At 38.4% G+C, this 21338-nt stretch overlaps 1 protein-coding gene and 1 pseudogene across 1 annotated transcript; both read left to right on the forward strand.

Moving 5' to 3' along the window:
- The first annotated feature begins 3003 nt into the window (after positions 1-3003).
- On the forward strand, positions 3004-3966 carry LOC118855131 (olfactory receptor 5B12-like). Its single transcript, XM_036765237.1, has one exon. The coding sequence runs from the start codon at positions 3004-3006 to the stop codon at positions 3964-3966; it is 963 nt and encodes a 320-aa protein (XP_036621132.1).
- An 11881-nt stretch (positions 3967-15847) lies between these two features.
- LOC118855132 lies at positions 15848-16810 on the forward strand (annotated as a pseudogene).
- The last annotated feature ends 4528 nt before the right edge of the window (positions 16811-21338 follow it).

The raw sequence follows: 21338 nt of genomic DNA on the forward strand, positions 1-21338 counted from the left end.
CTATGAGTCTTTGAGAGGTTACACTTCAAAGATCCAAATGGGGAAAAAACATATTGTTCCTGTTTCTCCTTAGTTCAAAAGAGAAGTGAAATGAAGATTTTACCATTTCTGCAATGCCACTTTGATTAGAAACCACCTTGATCTAATTGGTGTCAAAACTAACTCATCTATTAAAACAAAGTATGAGGAAATAAGTTATAGACTAGTTAGAGACTGTTTCGGACATGTTCAGAGGCTTTCTCAGACTTTGAATATTTACCTTTACATGGTGGGAAAATATTCTCCTGTGATTTTTCTCTTAATTTTTCTCTGTATTAGGCTTCTCATTGAAGACATTTTCTGAAGATGCTAGAAAAATTCTATTACTTGGGGTATTGTCACCAGGGACTTCTTGGATATCAGATCTCATGTGATATTCAGACCTACAATATTCATGCTACATAAAAGTAAAAGAATGTCCTTGTCCTCAAAGTGGGAGTAGTTTGGAGACATCATTTTCTTGTTTACCATGGTTAGTCAAAGAGATGGTTATTAGATAGTAAATATTTAGCACTTCAAGCTTGGAAAAATAACTTATATTTTAAAAAACTCATTTGATCTTTACAACAACCTTTGTGAGATAGGGCTATTATCATCCAAATTTTGTAGATTTGTAGAAAGAGATTGAGTGCATTGCAGGCTCATACAGATCATAAGTAACTTGGACAGGGTTTGAACTCAGTTCTTCTTGATTTCACATCATTTGTTTATCCTTTGTAGCATCATGCTGCTCTCTGAGAATGCGCAAATAAACCACCTGAAAGACAGTAGACTATAGGACTAATTCAGAAAAGAACTCATCAGTATTCAGTTTTACTGCTGTGAAGTGACTAAGGCTCTGAGAATGGGAGAAAGACCTTGCCTAAAGGAAGAGAGTAAGTAAGTGGTGGTTCTGGGGCTATAAACAAGTTCTCCCAACTCAGCACCCACCAGCCTTTCCACAATGCTAGACTTCCTTAAGGAGTAAAGACTTTGGAACTAGGGTACTGGGGTTCAAACCCTGATTGGTACCTAATTCCAGTATTGAAGGGCATCGGGGATTGTCAGAGCACATATTAAGGAAAGAGAACATTTGCGGCATGGGAGACAACTTGCACAAAGTTACATAGGATGAAGATGGGAGATCCTGGGTACAAAATAAGAGATTAGTGCGCCTAGAATGTAGAATACATGAGTGGACCAAAGTGAAATCCATCTGGAAAGGTAAATTAGAGAGCAATGGCAAAGGGCTTGGGATGCCAAATGCGCACGCGTGCACACACACACACACACACACACACACACACACACACACACTTTGGAAGCAGTGTGCACCAATGACAAAGCGTACTTGTGCTTTAGGAATAATAGGCAATTGCATTAGAGGTGCATTTTTTAAAGGAGCTCCTTTTTCAAAAAATGTGAAGTCAGGGCATTATTTTAGATACTAGAAGAAGATGTGGAAAAGGAGCCAATAAAAATATTGGGAATGATTGTTGGAGAAATTCCTGGAGGCAGCCAGATGTCATAGTAGATGTTGTGTTACCTGTGTTTTCAGGAAGACCAGACTTGAAATTGGTTTTAGGACATTTATTTAGTGTGTGACCCTGGGTGAATAACTTAAACTTTGTCTGCCTCAGTTTCCTCTTTGGGAAAATGGATACAATAACAGCATCTACTCCCCAGCATTAGCATGGAGATAAAAGGAGCTAACTCTTTAAGAAAATATTTGTAAATATTTTCATGCTATGTCAATGTTGGTTGTTATTATTATTTTGGAGGCAGCTAGATCATGCAGGGTATAGATCACTAGGTCTAGAGTCATGAAGACTGAGTTTAAATCTGGCTTCAGATACTTACTAGCTTTATGACCCTGGGAAATCACTCAATCTTGTTTGCCTCAGTTTCTTCATCTATAAAATGAGCTGGAGAAGGAAATTGCAGAGAACTCCAGAATTTCTGCCAAGAAAACTCCAAATGGGGTGATATATGATTAGGATCAGACATGACTGAAAAGTGAGTGAAAAACCACAGCAAAATTCTTATTAGAGGAAAGAAGAGGATATTCAAAGGGGAACAGGAATGAAGAAGTTGACACTGGCAAGGAGAAGACCCATTTCTTCTCCTAAAATAACATAAAAGGAGAGGTTGTGGGTTAATGAAGATGGCATTGATGTATGGAGTAGGTGAAAGAGAGAATTCAAGAAAGAAGACACCTTTCTCTGCTAAGATGGAGGATGGAGGGTGTAGCATAGGAAATCTTAAAAGACAGAAAAATCCTTGAGAATACTATGTTTTGGAAGGTGGCATTGGGAGTTTGTTGGAGATGAGTAAGTGGATTGCTTCAGGCATGTGAGGACTCAAGTGAGAGAAGAGAGGAATTTGTAGTAAACTCAGTCAACAGTGTAATGAGGCTTGTTTAGTAGCACATTAATGGAACCAGACAATGTGGATGGTGGGCATGACCTACAGCTGGAATAACTGGTGCAAGTATAAAGTGTCATGGATACTAACCCCCATTCAGGGTAAGGAATAAATTTGTTTTGAGAAGGGGTCAGGCAGAATGTGTGATGGAAAGAGAGGACATTGTTATTGAAAAGAGGAATTTCAGAGTTCTGAATCATGACGGGAGTACAATCATGAGTAATGGTTCAATCAAGGATATAAACATTTCTCTGTGTGGCTAAGGTAGAATCAACATGGAGGTCTCGAGAATTGAGGAGATCGAGGTTCAGTAATATAAGCTCATTAAGGAGTTTAAAAGTGTGGAAGGGGATTTTCCTTATCATAACATGTACTGAAAAAAATTTAATTGCAGCATTTGTATTATTATGTTAAGTTTAACCTACACAAAAATTGTCATATCATTGGCTCACAGTTTCATATTTTAATAAAATGATTGCATGACCAGAGAAAATATTGATTATTGCCACAATTTATATATTTCTTTTCCCAGGTGAATCACGCAAATCCTTCAAGTCCTTCATGGAAAATGGATCAGAGGTGAAGGAGTTCATCCTTGTGGGGCTAACAGATGTCTCAGAGTTTCAGGTGCCCCTCTTCATAGTTTTCACCATCATCTACCTCATTACCCTGGTGGGAAACTTGGGGATGATAGCCCTGATCTCTTGGGATCCCCATCTCCACACACCCATGTACTTTTTCCTCAGCAATCTCTCTATGGTGGATTTTGGCTACTCCTCTGCTGTTACTCCAAAGGTGATGTCTGGGTTCCTCCCAGGGGACAAAATTATTTCCTACAATGGATGTGCTACACAGTTATTCTTCTTTATTGGCTTAGTCACTGTTGAAAGTTATCTCCTCTCTGTAATGGCCTATGATCGTTATGTAGCTATATGTAAGCCCCTTCATTATCCCACTCTCATGACTTCTGATATATGTGCTCGTTTGATAATTGGGTGCTACACCTGTGGTTTTCTTACTTCCTCCATTCACACAGGAAACACATTCAGCCTCCACTTCTGCAAATCTAATGTGGTACATCATTTTTTCTGTGATATTCCACCAGTCATGGGTCTCTCCTGCTCTGACATATACATTAATGAAATGGTTGTCTTCTTTGTTGTATCACTTACTGTCTTTTTTGCCCTTTTCATCATTTTGATATCCTATCTATTCATTTTTATCACCATCTTGAGGATGCATTCAACTGAGGGACGGCAGAAAGCCTTTTCCACCTGTGCTTCTCATCTCACAGCTGTATCCATCTTCTATGGATCAGGAATATTCATGTACTTACAACCCAGCTCTAGTCGTTCCATGGACACAGATAAAATAGCATCAGTCTTCTACACTATGGTAATCCCCATGTTAAATCCTCTGGTGTATAGCCTGAGGAACAAAGAAGTCCAACATGCTTTTAAGAGAGCTCTGGATGGCGCAAAATCATCATTCAGGTCCTCCCTACTCAGGAAAATTCTTCAATGATTTTTCTTGTCCATTTTGGTCTTTAAAGTATACCTTATGTATATATCCTTGAAGCTTACATACTTTGGCCATATATTGAGAAGGCAGGACTCATTGGAAAAGACCCTGAAGTTGGGAAAGATTGAAGGCAAGAGGAAAGGTGGACAGGAGAGGTGAGATGAATAGATAGATATTGTCATGGAAGCAATGACCATAAGCTTGGACAGATTTTGGGAGATAGTGGAGGACAGAAGGGCCTGAAGTATTATGGTCAATGGGGTAATGAAGAGTTGGATAATACTCAATAACTGAAGAACAACAAAATCTCTTTGTCTTATATGCTATTTCTCATATTTATCAGGGAATTTAAACTCTCCATCTTGATCCAGAACGTAAGACTCATGCCCCCATTTTTGCCTCCCTTAATCTGATTCTGTGATATGTAATTTTCATAAAATTAGGGTGTCTGAAATTTTTGTCACAATTCCATCCTCTTACTGAGGATTTTTTCTTGAAATTTAACAAAAAGTGTGTTCCTGTTTTTCAACTGATATATTGAGAGTTTCATGGTGAGAGTTTCATGGAGGTAGGAAGTAGACAGAGAGCTTTAATTAATTACTCATAGTCACAAAATAATCTGAGAAAATGAAATTGACTTATTATTTTTATTGATCCTATTTATGGTTAATTGATTTTGTCCTGTAGCTGCCTAAGTCATGGTTCTCTGTCTCTGAATCTAGTGCAGAATTCAGCAGACATGTGTTAAGTTCAGAAATCCTGTTCTCTTGCTAATCACTGTTCTATTCTTGTCTAAAATAGTTTTGCTAACCTTGGGGGACGTGGCTTGCCACATTGGAGTGTGGCCTAAGATGTTTGTACCACCAAGCTATCCTTTAAGGATGTCTGGTTTGCTGTCCTAAGAAGTTCTTTCAGGTGGACTCAAACTTCTTAGTCTCAGGAAGAAAAGAGGTGGTTGTTAGTAGTTCCTAATTACAAATTTCCAGCCAATTATGTTGTTCCCCATGCTTCAGCTAGGGATCCAAGTATGTTACCTTGAATTCCTTGATGTCAGCCCTCCTGTTCTGTTCTTTGTCCCCAAAATCTACAAAAAGGGAGCTGTCCTTTTACTTCTGGTCCTGGGCTCAAAACTGAGGCAGCCATTGATTCTTTTATTGGCTGGCAGCATGCCCCTATTAATAAAATTATATACTGCTTAGAGCAACATGCCTCAGTTTACTTTTTGTTAAATTTCACTCTTGATAAGTCACATACAGGAACTAGTATAGTGCCTGGCATGAAGTCCATATTTAATAAATGTTCATCATCTAACTCCCCTTTTTCCATCCCGGCCAGCCTTCTGTTATTTATGCCGTGAAGTCTCATGGTTTTGGATAATAGAAATAAAAAGTTTTTATTTGGCTGGATAGGCTTTTATCTAAAACATGTAGAACTTTTCCACATGTTTTCTTCATACTTAATTTTAACATATTCCCCTTTTACTTAGAATTAGAATAATAGATTCACAGAATGTGAAATATGGTTATTTATTTATTTATTTATTTATTTTTTGATTTTGAAACCACAACATCTCTACCATTTATTATTTCACAAAAAATACCCAAAAGTAATCAGATCATATTTATAGGTAATTGTTTGCCAAGTGTCATTTTTTCCCCTAAAAACAAAACCGTTTTTGAGTTATACAAGTGTATTGGTTTTATTGTATTGATATTGTTGTGTTAAGTTTAACTCCACTGAAACAACATCTAGCACATAATCGAAAGTCATGTTTAGTGTCATTCCTGACAAGATATCATTCATTCTCTGTATGAACAATCTCAAAGAGGGGAAAACCACTGACTCTCAAGGCCACCCATCCTATTTTTTTCCATTATTAGTAGAAAGATTTTTGTGCTATCAATACCAAATTTTCCATTTCATGTCTTTCCTTCATTATTCCTAGTTCTGGATTCTGGGCTTAAACTACAAAATGAGAATTTATGCTACATTTAATTGCTCCTCACATGCTCAAAGTCAATGATTATATTCCCTCACTTATGGTTCTATTCTCCTTGTTAAAAATACATGTCCTTTATAGAAATGGACTACAGGTGCTTCACTATCCTGCTTGCCTTCTTTTGCATGATCTTCAATTCATCAAATTGTTTGTTATATTGTGAAGCCAAGATATCAAGTTTCTCAGTTCTTTGTAGAGTTTGTTTTGCAATATCCCTCTTAGTCTTGGTCTATTTCTGCAGACAACGCTAAATGAAAGTGAGTTACCAGCCTCTTCTCACCTTGCTGATGACAGTTGATCAAGCCTTTATACCTAATTTCAGTCTTTCCTCTTCCCCAGAGGTATCTATAGAGTTTTATTCAAAAAGCATGAAAAAATGAAGAATAAAATGGGCAGAACCCAGAGAACATTGCATATAGTAAGTGCAATATTGTTTTAAGAATGATTTCAAGCAAAGAAGTTATTTTGACTTTTATAATAACTCAGATTAACCATAGAGGACATATGAAGAAAGATACTATCTGCATCCAGAGAAAGAAATGATAAAAAGAACTATTTGTAGAATAATTTTATGGATGTGTGTGTATCTATCTATGTATCTTTTTGTGTCTAATGCTAACCATCTCTAGGGTGGGGTGGAGGGGAAGGAAGAAAAAAAAGAAATTTACACTATAATTTTGTTGCATATTTCCAAGGAATAGCAGTTTTTGGAAATTAGATTTGTGGTTCCATGTATGGTCTTCATTTTTATTATACTATATTATGGAAATGCTTTTTTTATTCCATAAACTAAAAATAAAATTTTAAAAAATGCTGCATAGTCTTGAAGTTGTGTGTATTAATATCTCTACCTCACAGTGCAGTGGTTGTCAAATAATAAATGGTTAAAAATGCTTATTGATTTGGTTGCTTGATTCTTTTAATGTTTTGTGCTTTTCTTTTTCTTTTTTCATGAACTTTTTCCTCAGGTGAGTTCTACTGATTTTGGCTCAACAAAGAGTTATAGTCACATAGTGGAAAATCATGCAGATAATAATTAAAATCTCAATATGTATGAAAACTCATAAAACTTGCATGTGCATTAGAAAAGGAAGAGAATGTGTGCTAACAGTTTCTCTCCTCAGTGAGCAGTCATGGCCTTGGAGAAGAAAAACTATTAATGACACACCTCACCCCCTTCTGATTTGTTAACTTTCTGGCAGGGCCCTTTCCTATCTAAGAGAAGCATTCATTCCATTTTCATGCCCAATTTCACTGACTCCTAGGTCACCCCTTTCTTTTTCTTCTCAGGATGTCCCAACCTGTTGCCTACCTCAAGTAGCTCCTTGCCCCATTCTATCCATTCAGAACTAAAAGATTTTCCTAAAATGCAAGTCTGATCATGTCACTCCTACTTCCACATTCAATAAAATCCACTTGCTTCCAGTTGCCTCCAGGAACAAACATGGAATTCTCAGTTTAGCATTCAAAGCCCTTCATAGCCTATCCTCTACCAATCTTTCCAGTCTTTTTACATATCACTCCCAATACATCCTCTTTGATCCAGTGGCACTGGCCTTTTGGTTCTTTCACAAACAAGACACTCCATCTTTTAACTCCAAGCATTATATCTCATTGTCCCCTATGCCGTTAAGGCTCTCCCTCTTCTGGCTCGCCTACTGGTCTTCTTGGCTTCCTTTAAGTCCCCACAAAAATCTCATCTCCTTCAGGAAGTCTTTCCCAACCTCCCTTAATTTTAGTGCCTTCCCACTGTTAATCACTTCCTATGTATCCTGCATATAGTTTCTTTTGTATATCCTTTCTTTTTGTAAGTTGTCTCCCTTATTAAATTCCCTGTCTCTCTCCTTCTCCTCTCCAAGGAAGGTAAATTGTGATGGCCAGAAGCTGCCCACTTAATTTGGGGTGTACTGGCTAGGTTCCTTCCTTCCTTCCTTCCTTCCTTCCTTCCTTCCTTCCTTCCTTCCTTCCTTCCTTCCTTCCTTCTTTTATTCTTTCTATCCTTCTTTCAGAAAACCTTGAACCCTGTTCACTTTAAAGCTCATAGATTGGATCACAATAGGTCCCTGTCTAAGATCCACTTAATGGCTGTATTTTGGTCCCTCCCAGCTTAGAGTGAATGTCAGTGGTAACTGTTTCTCCTTGGAATAATAACCCTGAGGGCCTTCCCCTCTGACCTTCATTATTTTGCTTTTTTCTAATTAAAGGGGTCATCCATTAACTCATTTCCTAAAGAGGCCTATTCACTGAATAGATTTTACCTCACTCTGAGTACCTGAAAAGGTCTTACCCTAAAATGGCCAGGGTCTCCCATTGCATTTTGGGTTGTCTCCAGTTATCCTGATGAATATCTAGTCACCGGATCCAGATGGCTCTGGAGGAGAAAGTGAGGTTGGTGACCTTGCGCAGTCCTCCCTCACTCAAATCAAAGTCAACTGCAAGTAATATCATCATTTCCCTGATGCCATGGTCCTCTTCATAAACAAACGACAAAAACCACACACAGCACAACGCAGTAAGCTTTTTGAGGGAGGAGACTGTCTTTTGCCTCTTTTTGTATGCGCAGCAATGTTTCCCAATCATAATGTTGGCATATAGTAGTTACTTAATAAATGTTTATTGAATTGAGTTGAATCCAAAGGTTTTTTGTTGTTTTTCAATCACTTCCTACCATTTGTGACCCCATTTGAGGTTTTATTGTCAGAGATCCTGAAGTAGTTTGCAATTTCCTTCTCCAAATCATTTTACCAATGAGGAAATTAAGGCACGCAGGGTTAAGTGGCTTGCCCAGAGTCCTGCAGTTAGTGTCTGAGGCCAGATTTAAACTCAAAGACATGAGCCTTCCTGACTCTAAGCCTAACACTCTATCCATTTACTTAGTTATTATCAAAGAACAGAATTTTGATAAATTTATCTATCCTCTCTTTACAGTCAAGAACATGGACAAAGGATGCAATTCCTCAGGGAAACAGTCTACCCACTACTGATTTGTTGCCTTTCTGCCTAGGCCCTTCTAATCCAGAAGAATCATTGTATCATCCTTCTCATTTGCCTCACCTACTTGATTATACCTTTCCTTTTCCCATAAGGTGTCAAATAAAAGCTTTTATAAAAGATCATTACCTTGTAAGATTTTACCATTAATTATAAATGAAATTAAAAGCATTAATTTCAGACCTGAAATTACCATGACCCAAGAAATCACAGGAATCAACAGTAGGCATCACAAATGGGAGATATAAATTGGGTACAAGTTGAGAACAAGAGCTTCTTCAATATGAAAAAGGAGAATGATTATAATGTCAAATAAATGGAGGTAAGATAAAGTCTCTGAGTCAAAAAACTGATTTTTGAGAACTGGGAGGTTAGAGTAGGATTAGAGGAAGGGGCAGGTGCATGATGCAATCAGAGGTGAGAGGTGAAATCTTAAGGAGGGAGATTTAAGGCATAATAGTTCCTATTTAGCTGATGACTTCACATGAATTCTGCCAATTGGGCCTTACAATAACCCCATTAGTCAAGTACTGCAGGTATTATAGAACATTGAGACCCAGAGAGGTGACAGAATTTTCCCATGATCACATATCTAGTGTCAACAGCCTGATTCTCTTGACTTAGGTTGAGCACTCATTCCTCTGCATAGTAGTTCCTGATGTGAAAGGAATTATGATTTTCATAATAACCAATATGATACATGTAATGAGTATACTAACAATTAGATTTCCCAAGAGTTGCCACTTTCAACTTGTGAATTAGAATCTCACAATGCAGCTTGAAATGATCAACCAAAACCTTGGCAATGTTCACAACTACTGGCATTGTAGAATGGAGGTCACAGTGAAGTAACAGAGATGTTGACAAAGGAGTAAGACAGTTAGAGTCAGCCAACACTGTCAGTATGTCTGTGGGTACAATCCCATTTTGCAGATGCTTATGAGCACTTGGCCATTGACTCCACATGCTTCTCCCGGATAAGACCATGAGATCCAGATGGCATTTGACAAATTACATACATGTATGCATTCTCACAGGTACAATTCATCTCTCTGGACTTCAGAGTTATAGGTTGTTAGTGCTGGAAGGGACATTCTACAGTAGCACTTCCCAAACTTTTTCATCTCAAGACTCCTTCACAATCTTAAACATGATTTGTACTCCAAAGATGTTTGGTTTATATGGGTTGTATATGCTGACTTTTAATAAGTTAATTGCCTATTGTAATCATAAAAATATTTCAACCTTGTGGACTCCTTGAAACTTCCTAAGGAACCCCATGAGTCTCCAGATCACTTTTTGGAAACTGCTATTCTAACGTGGACCATGGTTGAGATTCAGTATTGGGAAGAAAAAGGACTTATAGGAGAACAAGATGTGCAAGCCAATGCTCAGATCATTTAATTTGAAATATTTGTGATTGTTCCTTCCTATAGGTGGCAACATCCAAGATATCAGGAGTAGGGAAGCAGAAGCAATACGGGGAAAGCAGCTTCACCCTAAGTAGTGCAGCTGCTGACACTTCTGACTAGAGTAGCCCTTTGATCCCCCATTCTAGATACTAATATAGGCTATTTGGGAGGGAAATCTTACAGAGAACAATAGACAAGTGCAATGGACTGCCTCAGGAAGACTTAGATCATCCCTTACTTGAATACTTCAGACAGAGCCTGAATTGTCAGGAAACTTGAACAGAAAATTCTAGTTAAAGGTTGTATTAAAATATGGCTGCTGAAGTCATTAGTACTTCTGGAAACTTTTGATTCTGAAGTTCAATATTTCAACTTAGCTCCTAAGAAAAAGTGAGAGAAGCCAATTTTAGAGATTAATGCTAGAGTGCACCATGAATCTTTATTTTCCTGAGAATCCAGGCTAAGCTGCCAGAGTGAGAAGACACTTGTTTTAGGATTGCTCCACACATTATCCTCACTTTTTTCCAGTCTGCTATAAAGACGGGAAAAGAATCTTTCTAAAGTTTCATTGGTTGCATTACAAAAATGGCTTTGAGATATATAGTGGACTGGCCAATGGAAGCTGGTCTATTCTTTTATCTTCCGCTTGACACAGGACCAGATTCTTTGGTTGATGATTACATGGAAGTATTCAGAGGGACATTTCTTTTCAAAGACTTCAATGAAATCTAGTTGTATTATTGGAAGCCCCAGTGCTGAGTCTACATGACTTGACTTCCCCTGAATGTCTGCTGGCTATGACAAGTTGATGCTTAGTGAGGCTCATGGCTTTCACTTCTTGGCTCTCCTGAGCTTTGTGTCCTGTGCACCATGGAAAAGTTGTGATGACAACAACTGAATACCCCTCAGAAATCAGGGCTGCATCTCTATACACTAGAGAACTAATTATCTCTTCTGAATTCAAATACTTGATGAGGTGTGGGTATTCTCAAAGGAGTGATTTCCCCTGAAGAGGACTTATATTCTCATGTCTTGAATCCATTCTCAATTCTCTTGATATGGAAATTCTATTATGACTTCATTTAGATTGACTTTAATGAAACAAAGGTCTAGTCAAGAGGTTGTCCATTATTCTTTTGTCTGCCTGAAAACATTTCTCCTATGCCACAGTTCAGTTATTGATTTTGCTTGCTTAAAATCCATGCAAAAGTGGTGGTTGAGGATAAGTCATTTTGATGAAGTGCTCTAATCTTTAAACCCCAGGAACTGGAAAGGAGTTTATCCAGTGAGACCTATTCTCTTTTCCCTGAATAAGGCTTTGAATTGAAGATCAGTAAGTGAAGGAGCTCTGCCACTCCCATCTCTTTGGAATTTTTCCAATCATACTGAAAGACCCATGTAGATTTCCTAAATCACAAGTCTAATATCATACCTTACTCAGATTTGCAATTGAAGTCACATATAAATTCAAAACAAAAGGAGGGATTTTTATTAGCTAAAATCACTGGCTTTAATATTGAAAAACAAATGGTATAAATCATCTTCAATGGAATATTGACATTTTGAGAAAACTTCAAGCTTTTGTAAATTTCTAGAAATTGCAGATAAGAGAATCAAATGTTGGAACACAAAAAATCCAATTGTCTCTTGGTTTCTGGGTAAAAGGAGAAGCATTCTGCTACCTTGGTCCACAGGAGACAAATAGGCTATGATCGTTTGAGAGGTTACACTTTAAAGGTCCAAATGGGGAAGACGCATATTTTTCCTTTTTCTTTTTAGTTCAAAGGAGTGAAAGGAAGGTTTTGTTTTTTTTTTTTACCATTTCTTCAAAGCCACTTTGTTTGATTGGAAACCACCCTGAGCTAGTTCCTGTCAAAATTGACTTATCTATTACAACTAAGTATGAGGAAATAAGTTAGACACTAGTTTGAGACTGTTTCCAACATGTTCAGAGGCTTTCTCAGACTTTGAATATTTACCTTTAAACAGTGGGAAAATTTTGTCCTATGATTTTTTTCTTATATCTTCTCTTTATTAGGCTTCTAAGTGGGGAAATTTTGGGAAGATGGTAGGTGAATTCTATTACTTGGGGCCTTCTCAACAGCAACTTTTTGGATATCAGAACTCTAGTGACAGACCACACTCAGATCTTCAATATTCATGTCATATAAAAGTTAAAAAATGTCTTTGTCTTCAAAGTGGGGGTAGTTTGGAGACATCATTTTCTTGTTCACTGTAGTCAAACAGATGGTTATGAGAGAGAATAAATATTTAGTACTTTAAGCTTAGCAAAATAATTTCCATTTAAAAATATTCATTTGATCTTTACAACAACCTTTGTGAGATAGGGCCTATTATCATCCAAATTTTGTAGATTTGTAGAGAGAGATTGTGTCCATTGTAGACTCATACACATGATAAGTAACTTGGGTAGTATTTGAAGTCAGTTCTTCTTTACTTCAAATCATTTATTTATCCTTTATAGAATCATGCTGTCCTCTGAGAATGTATAAAACCATCTGAAAGACGGTAGACTATAGGATTGATTCAGAAAAAAAACTCATCAAGAATCCAATTTTACTGCTGAAGTGACCAAGGCTCTAAGAATGTGAGAAAGGCCTTGCCTGAAGGAAGTGAGTAAGGTAGTGTTGTTGGCAGAGCTATAACCAAGCTCTTCCAATTCAGAACCCACCAGCCTTTCCACAATGGTAGACTTCCTTAAGGAGTAAAAACTTTGGAACTATAGTACTGGGGTTCAAACCCTGGTTCTGCCATTAGATATTAGGCAAATACCTCAGCCTGTCTGTCCCTTGGTTGCTTTCTTTGTAAAATGAAGGGAAGAGACTAGAATCAGGGGTGGGTAACCTGTGGCCTTGAGGTCACATGTGGCCCTTTAAGTCCCAAAATGTGGCCCTTTAACCGAATCCAAACTTCACAGAAGGTATCCCCTTAAAAAAAAGGATTTGTTCTGTGAAGTTTGGATTCAAAGGGCCACACTTGAGGACCTAGAGGGCCATAGGTTCCCTATCCCTGGACTGGATGAACTCTAATACTTCAAACTCTATATCTATCATCCAAAGAGAACTTTTGGTGTTCATTCGGAATCTTCATTATTGTTTGTATCCTTTTCCATGCCTTTTGTGCATTCCATTTAATTCATTCAAATAATTCAGTTCAATGAGTATTTATTAGGTTTCTGCTATGTGCCAGGCATTGTGTCAGCCTCTGATGATACATAAATGAATAAACTGATACAAAAAATTCCTGCCATCACAGAGCTTACATTCCACTGGCAGAGAACTGTGCACAAAAAAGGCAATATAACATATATTCCAAGGCAATATAAATCAGTCAAATGGGGCACTAACCACAGGAGGAATAGGAAAGGTTTGAGTATAGGAGTTGGTACCTAATTCCAAAATTGAAAGCCATCAGTGATTCTCAGAGCAAATGTCAAGGATATAGAACCTTTGAGTCCTGGGTGACAGCTTGCACAAAGGCTCATAGGTTGACAATGGGAGATCCTGGGTACAAAATATGAGATAAGTGTTCCTGGAATGTGGAATACATGAGTGCACAAAAGTGAAATCCATCTGGAAAGATGAATTAGAGAGCAATGGCAAAGGCCTTGGGATGCCAAACACACACACACACACACTTTGGAAGCAGTGGGCACCAAGTAAAGTTGAAGGTCCTGGAGCATTATAATGACAAGGCAGATTTGTGCTTTAGGAATAACAGGCAATCGCAGTGGAGGTACGTTTTTAAAAGGTACATACTATTTTAAAAGTTTGGGAAGCCAGGGTATTATTTTAGATGGTAGAAAAGGAGAACGTGGAAAAGGAAAGAATAAAAAAAACTATTGGGAATGATTGTTGGACATATTCCTGGAGGCAGCCAGATGTCCTAGTGGAATTTTTGTTATATATGTTCTCAGGAAAACCAGACTTCAAATTTGTTTCAGACATTTATTTAGGGTGTGACTATGCGAGAGTCACTTAAACTTCTTCTTCCTTAGTTTCCTAGTTTATAAAATATATACAATAATAGCATCTACCTCCCAGCACTAACATGGAGATAAAATTAGCTAATATTAAAAAATTATTTGTAAACATTTTCATGCTATATCAATCTTGGTTGTTGTTATTGTTTGGGAGGGGGCAGCTAGATGGTGCAGTGGATAGATCAGCAGGCATAGAGTCAGGAATACTGAGTTCAAATCAGACTTCATTTACTTGGTAGCTTTGTGACCCTGGGAAAGTCACTTAATCCTGGTTGCCTCAGTTTCCTCATCTGTAAAATGAGCTGGACAAGGAAATTACAAACCACTACAAAATTTCTGCCAAGAAAATCCCAAATGAGGTCAAGTAGGATTAGGGTCAGACATGACTAAAAAGTGAGTGAACAACCATAACAAAATTGTTATTGGAGGAAAGGAGAGCATAGTCAATGGGGAAGAGAAATAAAGAAGTTAACAGGGGCAAGGAGAAGACCCATTTCTTCCCCTAAAATAAAGTAAAAGGAGAGAATGTGGGTTAATGAATATTGTGTTGCTATGTGGAATAGTTGAAAGAGAGAATTCAAGAAAGAAGAAATCTTTCTCTGCTAAGATGGAGGATGAAGGAAGTAGCATAGGAAGACTCAGAAGACAGAAAAATACTTGATAATTTATGTTTTGGAAGGTGGCATTGGCAATTAGTTGGAGATGAATAAGTGGATTGCTTTAGGCATGTGAGGACTTAAGTGAGAGAAGATGACAGGAATTTGTAGTGAACTCAGTCAACAGGGTAATGCAGCTTTATAGTGGCACATTAACAAGACTAGAAAATGTGGATGGTAGGCATAACCTAGAGTTGGAATGACTGGTGAAAGTATAAAGTGTCATGGATGCTAACTCAGCCATTAGAATATTGTTATATCAGCCAGCCACAGGATTGGGACTGTGAACGTAAAGGAGACAGATTAGAGTAAGGTTGATGAACTTGAAAAACAGTGCGGGAGGTAGCCACTGGTGTTCAGGGTAAAGAGCAAATTTGTTTTAAGAAGGGGTGAGGCAGAATGTGTGATGGAAAGAGAGGACATTGTTATTGAAAATAATTTCAGAGCTCTGAGTTGTGGAGGTAGAACAACTATGACTAGTGGTCCAATCAAGGTTGTAAACATTTCTCTGTTTGGTTAGCGTATGATCTACATGGTGGTCATGGGAATTGAGGAGGTTGAGGTTCACTAATATAAGCTCATTAAGGAGTTTAAAAGTGTGGAAGGGTATTTTCCTTATTGTAACATGTACTGAAAAAAATTATAATTGCAGCATTTATATTATTATGTTAAGTTTAACCTACATAAAAATTGTCATATCATTGGCTCACAGTTTCATATTTTAACAAAACACATGATTGCATGACCAGAGAAAATATTGATTATTGCCACAATTTATATATTTCTTTTCCCAGGTGAATCACCCAAATCCTTCAAGTCCTTCATGGAAAATGGATCAGAGGTGAAGGAGTTCATCCTTGTGGGGCTAACAGATGTCTCAGAGTTTCAGGTGCCCCTCTTCATAGTTTTCACCATCATCTACCTCATTACCCTGGTGGGGAACCTGGGGATGATAGCCCTGATCTCTTGGGATCCCCATCTCCACACACCCATGTACTTTTTCCTCAGCAATCTCTCTATGGTGGATTTTGGCTACTCCTCTGCTGTTACTCCAAAGGTGATGTCTGGGTTCCTCCCAGGGGACAAAATTATATCCTACAATGGATGTGCTACACAGTTACTCTTCTTTATTGGCTTAGTCACTGTGGAAAGTTATCTCCTCTCTGTAATGGCCTATGATCGTTATGTCGCTATATGTAATCCCCTTCATTACCCCACTCTCATGACTTCTGATATATGTGCTCGTTTGATAATTGGGTGCTACACCTGTGGTTTTCTTACTTCCTCCATTCACACAGGAAACACTTTCAGCCTCCACTTTTGTAAGTCAAATGTGGTTCATCACTTTTTCTGTGATATTCCACCAGTCATGGCTCTCTCCTGCTCTGATATATACATTGATGAAATGGTTGTCTTCATTGTGGTATCACTTAATGGCTTTTTTGCTATTTTCATCATTTCGATATCCTATTTATTCATCTTTATCACCATCTTGAGGATGCATTCAACTGAGGGACGGTAGAAAGCCTTTTCCACCTGTGCTTCTCATCTCACAGCTGTATCCATCTTCTATGGATCTGGAATCTTCATGTACTTACAACCCAGCTCTAGTCATTCCATGGACACAGATAAAATAGCATCAGTCTTCTACACTATGGTAATCCCCATGTTAAATCCTCTGGTGTATAGCCTGAGGAACAAAGAAGTCAAATGTGCTTTTAAGAGAGTTCTGGATGGGACAAAGTTGTCCTTCAGATCCTCCCTACTCAGGAAAATTCTTCAATGATTTTTCTTGTCCACTTTAATCTTTAAAGTACATCTTATCTATGTCCTGGAAGCTTACATACTTTGGCCACATATTGAGAAGGTAGGACTCATTGGAAAAGACCCTGACGTTTGGAAAGATTGAAGGCAAGAGGAAAAGGGGACAGCACAGGATGAGATGAATAGATAGTGTCCTGGAAACAACGACCATGAGGTTGGACAGATTTTGGGAGACAGTGGAGGACCAAAGCGTCTGAAGTACTATGGTCAATGGGGTAATGAAGAGTCGGATAAGACTCAATAACTGAAAAACAACAAAATCACTGTGTCCTATATATTATTTCTCACATCAATCAGTGAATTTGAACTCTCCCTCTTGATCCAGAACCTGAGACTTGTACCCCCTTTTTGCCTTCTTTCATTTGATTCTGTGATCTATAATTTCCATAAATTTGAGGAGTCTGAAATTTTTGTCACAATTCCATCCTCTTGCTGAGGATTTTTCTTGCAGTTTATTTTTTAAAATTAATTTAAATTTATTTATTTAACATATTTAGTTTGCAGCATTGATTTTCATAAGAGTTTTAATTACAAATTTTCTCCCCATTTCTACCCTCCCCCCCACTCCAAGATGGCATATATTCTGGTTGCCCTGTTCCCCAGTCAACCCTCCCCTCTATCACCCCCATCCCCTCTCATCCCCTTTTCCCTTCCTTTCTTGTAGGGCAAGATAAATTTCTACGCCCCATTGCCTGCATATCTGATCTTCTAGTTGCATGCAAAAACTTTTTTTTTTTTGTTTTTGAACATCTGTTTTTAAAACTTTGAGTTCCAAATTCTCTCCCCTCTTCCCTTCTCACCCACCCTCCCTAAGAAGTCAAGCAATTCAACATAGGCTACATGTGTATCATTATGTATAACCCTTCCACAATACTCACGTTGTGAAAGACTCACTGTATTTTGCTCCTTCCCAACCCATCCCGCTTTATTGAATTTTCTCCTTTGACCCAGTCCCCTTTCCAAAGTGTTTCTTTTTGATTACCTCCACCCCCATCTGCCCTCCCCTCCATAATTCCCCCCCTTTTATTTTTTTTTATCTTCCTCCTTCTTCTTTCCTGTGGGGTAAGATACCCAATTGAGTATGTATGGTATTCCCTCCTCAGGCCAAATCTGATGAAAGCAAGGTTCACTCATTCCCCCCTCACTTGCCCTCTCCCCTCCTCCCACAGAACTGCTTCCTCTTGCCACCTTTATGCGAGATAATCCACCCCTTTCTATCTCCTCCTATCTCCCTCTCGCAGTATGTTGCTCTCTCATCCCTTAATTTGATTTTATTTCTTTTAGATATCTTCCCTTCATCTTCAACTCACCCTGTGTCTGCTCTCTATCTCTTTATATATATATATATACACACACACACACACACACACACACACACACACACATATATACACACATACACATTCACATATATATATACATAAACATATATATATGTATATATATGTATATATGCATATTCCCTTCAGCTCCCCTAATACTGAGGTCTCATGAATCTTACATGTCATCTTTCCATGTAGGAATGTAAACAAAACAGTTCAACTTTAGTAAGTCCCTTGCAATTTCTGTTTCTTGATTACTTTTTCATGCTTCTCTTGATTCTTGTGTTTGAAAGTCAAATTTTCTATTCAGTTCTGGTCATTTCACTGAGAAAGCTTGAAAGTCCTCTATTTTATTGAAAATCCATATTTTGCCTTGGAGCATGATACTCAGTTTTGCTGGGTCGGTGATTCTAGGTTTTAATTCTAGCTCCATTGACCTCTGGAATATCACATTGCAAGCCCTTCGATCTCTTAACTTAGAAGCTGACAGATCTTGCGTTATTCTGATTGGGTTTCCACAATACTCAAATTGTTTCATTTCTGGCTGCTTGCAGTATGTTCTCCTTGACCTGGGAGCTCTGGAATTTGGCGACAATATTCCTGGGAGATTTCTTTTTGGGATCTATTTGAGGAGGCGATCGATGGATTCTTTCAATTTCTATTTTGCCCTGTGGCTCTTGAATATCAGGGCAGTTTTCCTTGATTATTTCTTGAAAGATGATATCTAGGCTCTTTTTTGATCATGGCTTTCAGGTAGTCCAATAATTTTTAAATGATCTCTCCTGAATCTATTTTCCAGGTCAGTGGTTTTTTCAATGAGATATTTCACATTGTCTTCCAGTTTTTCATTCCTTTGGTTCTGTTTTATAATATCTTGATTTCTCATAAAGTCACTAGCTTCCACTTGCTCCAATCTAATTTTTAAAGTCGTATTTTCTTCAGTGGTCTTTCAGACCTCCTTTTCCATTTGGCTAATTCTGCCTTTCAAGGCATTCTTCTCCTCATTGGCTTTTTGGAGCTCTTTTGCCATTTGGGTTAGTCTATTTTTTAAGGTGTTGTTTTCTTCAGTGTATTTTTCAGTATTTTTTTGGGTCTCCTTTAGCAAGTCATTGACTTGTTTTTCATGGTTGTCTCGCATCCTTCTCATTTCTCTTCCCAATTTTTCCTCTACTTCTCTAACTTGCTTTTCCAAATCCTTTTTGAGCTCTTCCATGGCCTGGGACCAGTTCATGTTTCTCTTGGAGGCTTTTGTTGTAGGCTCTATGACTTTGTTGACTTCTTCTGTCTTTATGTTTTGGTCTTCTTTGTCACCAAAGAAAGAATCCAAAGTCTGAGACTGAATCTGGGTGTGTTTTTGCTGCCTGGCCATATTCCCAACCAACTAATTTGACCCTTGAGTTTTTCAGTGGGGTATGACTGCTTGTAGACTAAAGAGGTCTATGTTCCACATTTGGAGGGTAGGTGCCAGCTCTGTCACACCAGCAGTACTCCTTCCCCGAGAACCCCCAACCCAGACTGGGCTTAGATCTTCAGCAGGCTGTGCACTCCTGCTCTGATCTGCCACTTGGTTCCTCCCACCAGGTGGGCCTGGGGCCAGAAGTGGCAGCAGCTGTAGCTGCCCCACCTTCGCTGCCCCCGGGGCTGGAAGCCAAACCGTGAACTCCTTCCACTCCCACAGCTTTTCCCACTAACCTTCTCCACAGTCTTTGGTGTTTGTGGGTTGAGGAGTCTGGTAACTGCCGCAGATCATGGATTCAGGGTGTAGGGCCCCCTCCGCCCAGCTTCTGGTCTGGTTGGTCCACGCTGCTCAGGCTGGGTTCTGCTCCACTCCATTCCCAGCTCCCAGCTCCCAGCTCCATGTGGGATAGACCTCACCCAGAGACCATCCAGGCTGTCCTGGGCTGGAGCCCTGCTTCCCTCTGCTGTTTTGTGGGTTCTGCCATTCTAGAATTGGTTCAGAGCCATTTTTTATAAGTTTTTGGAGGGACTCCGTACGGAGGTCACGCTAGTCCCTGCTTTCCAGCTGCCATCTTGGCTCCGCCCCTTTTCTTGCAGTTTAACTGTTCACTTTTTTCAACTTATATATTGAGAGTTTCATGGAGTTAAGAAGTTGACAGAGAGGTTTAATTAATTACACATGGTCACAATCTAGTCTGAGAAAATTAAATTGACTCATTATTTTTATTGATCCTATTTATGGTTAATTGATTTTGTCCTGTAGCTGCCTAAGTCATGGTTCTCTGTCTCTGAATCTAGTGCAGAATTCAGCTGACATGTTGGGATAAGTACAAAATCCTGTTCTCTTGCTAATCACTGTTCTATTCTTGTCTCAAAGAATTCTACTAACTCTGGGGGATGTGGCTTACTATACTGGAGTATGGCCTAATATGTTTATACCACCAAGTTATCCTTTAAGGAAGTCTGGTTTGCTGTCCTAAGTTCTTCCAGGTGGACTCAAACTTCTTAGTCTCAGGAGGAAAAGAGGGGGTTGTTGCTAGTCCTTTATTACAAATTTCCAAGCAATTATGTTGTTCCCCATTCCTCAGCCAGCTAGGGATCCAAATATGTTAACCTCAATACCTTGATGTCAGCCACCCTGTTCTTTGTCTTGTATTACCCAAAATCTGCAACAAGTGAGCTGTCCTTTTACTTTTGGTCTTTGGCTACAAAGTGAGGCAGCCATTGACACTTTTCTTGGCAAGTAGCATGCCCCTCTTAACAAAATTACATATTGCTTGGAGCAACATGCCTCAGTTTACTTTCTGTTAAATTTCACTCTTGATAAGTCACATACAAGAACTAGTATAGTGGCTGTCATAAAGTCCATATTTAATAAATGTTCATTGTCTAACTCCCTTTTTTGCACCAGCCCTTTGTTCTTTTTGCCATGAAGTCTCATGCTTTTGGATAATAGAAATAAAAACTTTTTATTTTGCTGGATTGATTTTTATCTAAAAAATGTAGAAATTTTCTGCATGTTTTCTTCATAGTTAATTTTAATATATTCCCCATTACTTAGAATTAGAGCCATAGATTAACAGAATGTGAAATCTGGCTATCTATATTGCTTTTATTGTATTGATAGCATTGTGTTATGTTTAACTCCACTGACATAGTCTAGGGTATACTTAAAAGTCCTGTTCAATGTAACATTCCTGACAAGATATC

Source organism: Trichosurus vulpecula, chromosome 6 (genome assembly GCF_011100635.1).
Source record: "Trichosurus vulpecula isolate mTriVul1 chromosome 6, mTriVul1.pri, whole genome shotgun sequence".
In the NCBI taxonomy this organism is placed as follows: Eukaryota; Metazoa; Chordata; class Mammalia; order Diprotodontia; family Phalangeridae; genus Trichosurus; species Trichosurus vulpecula.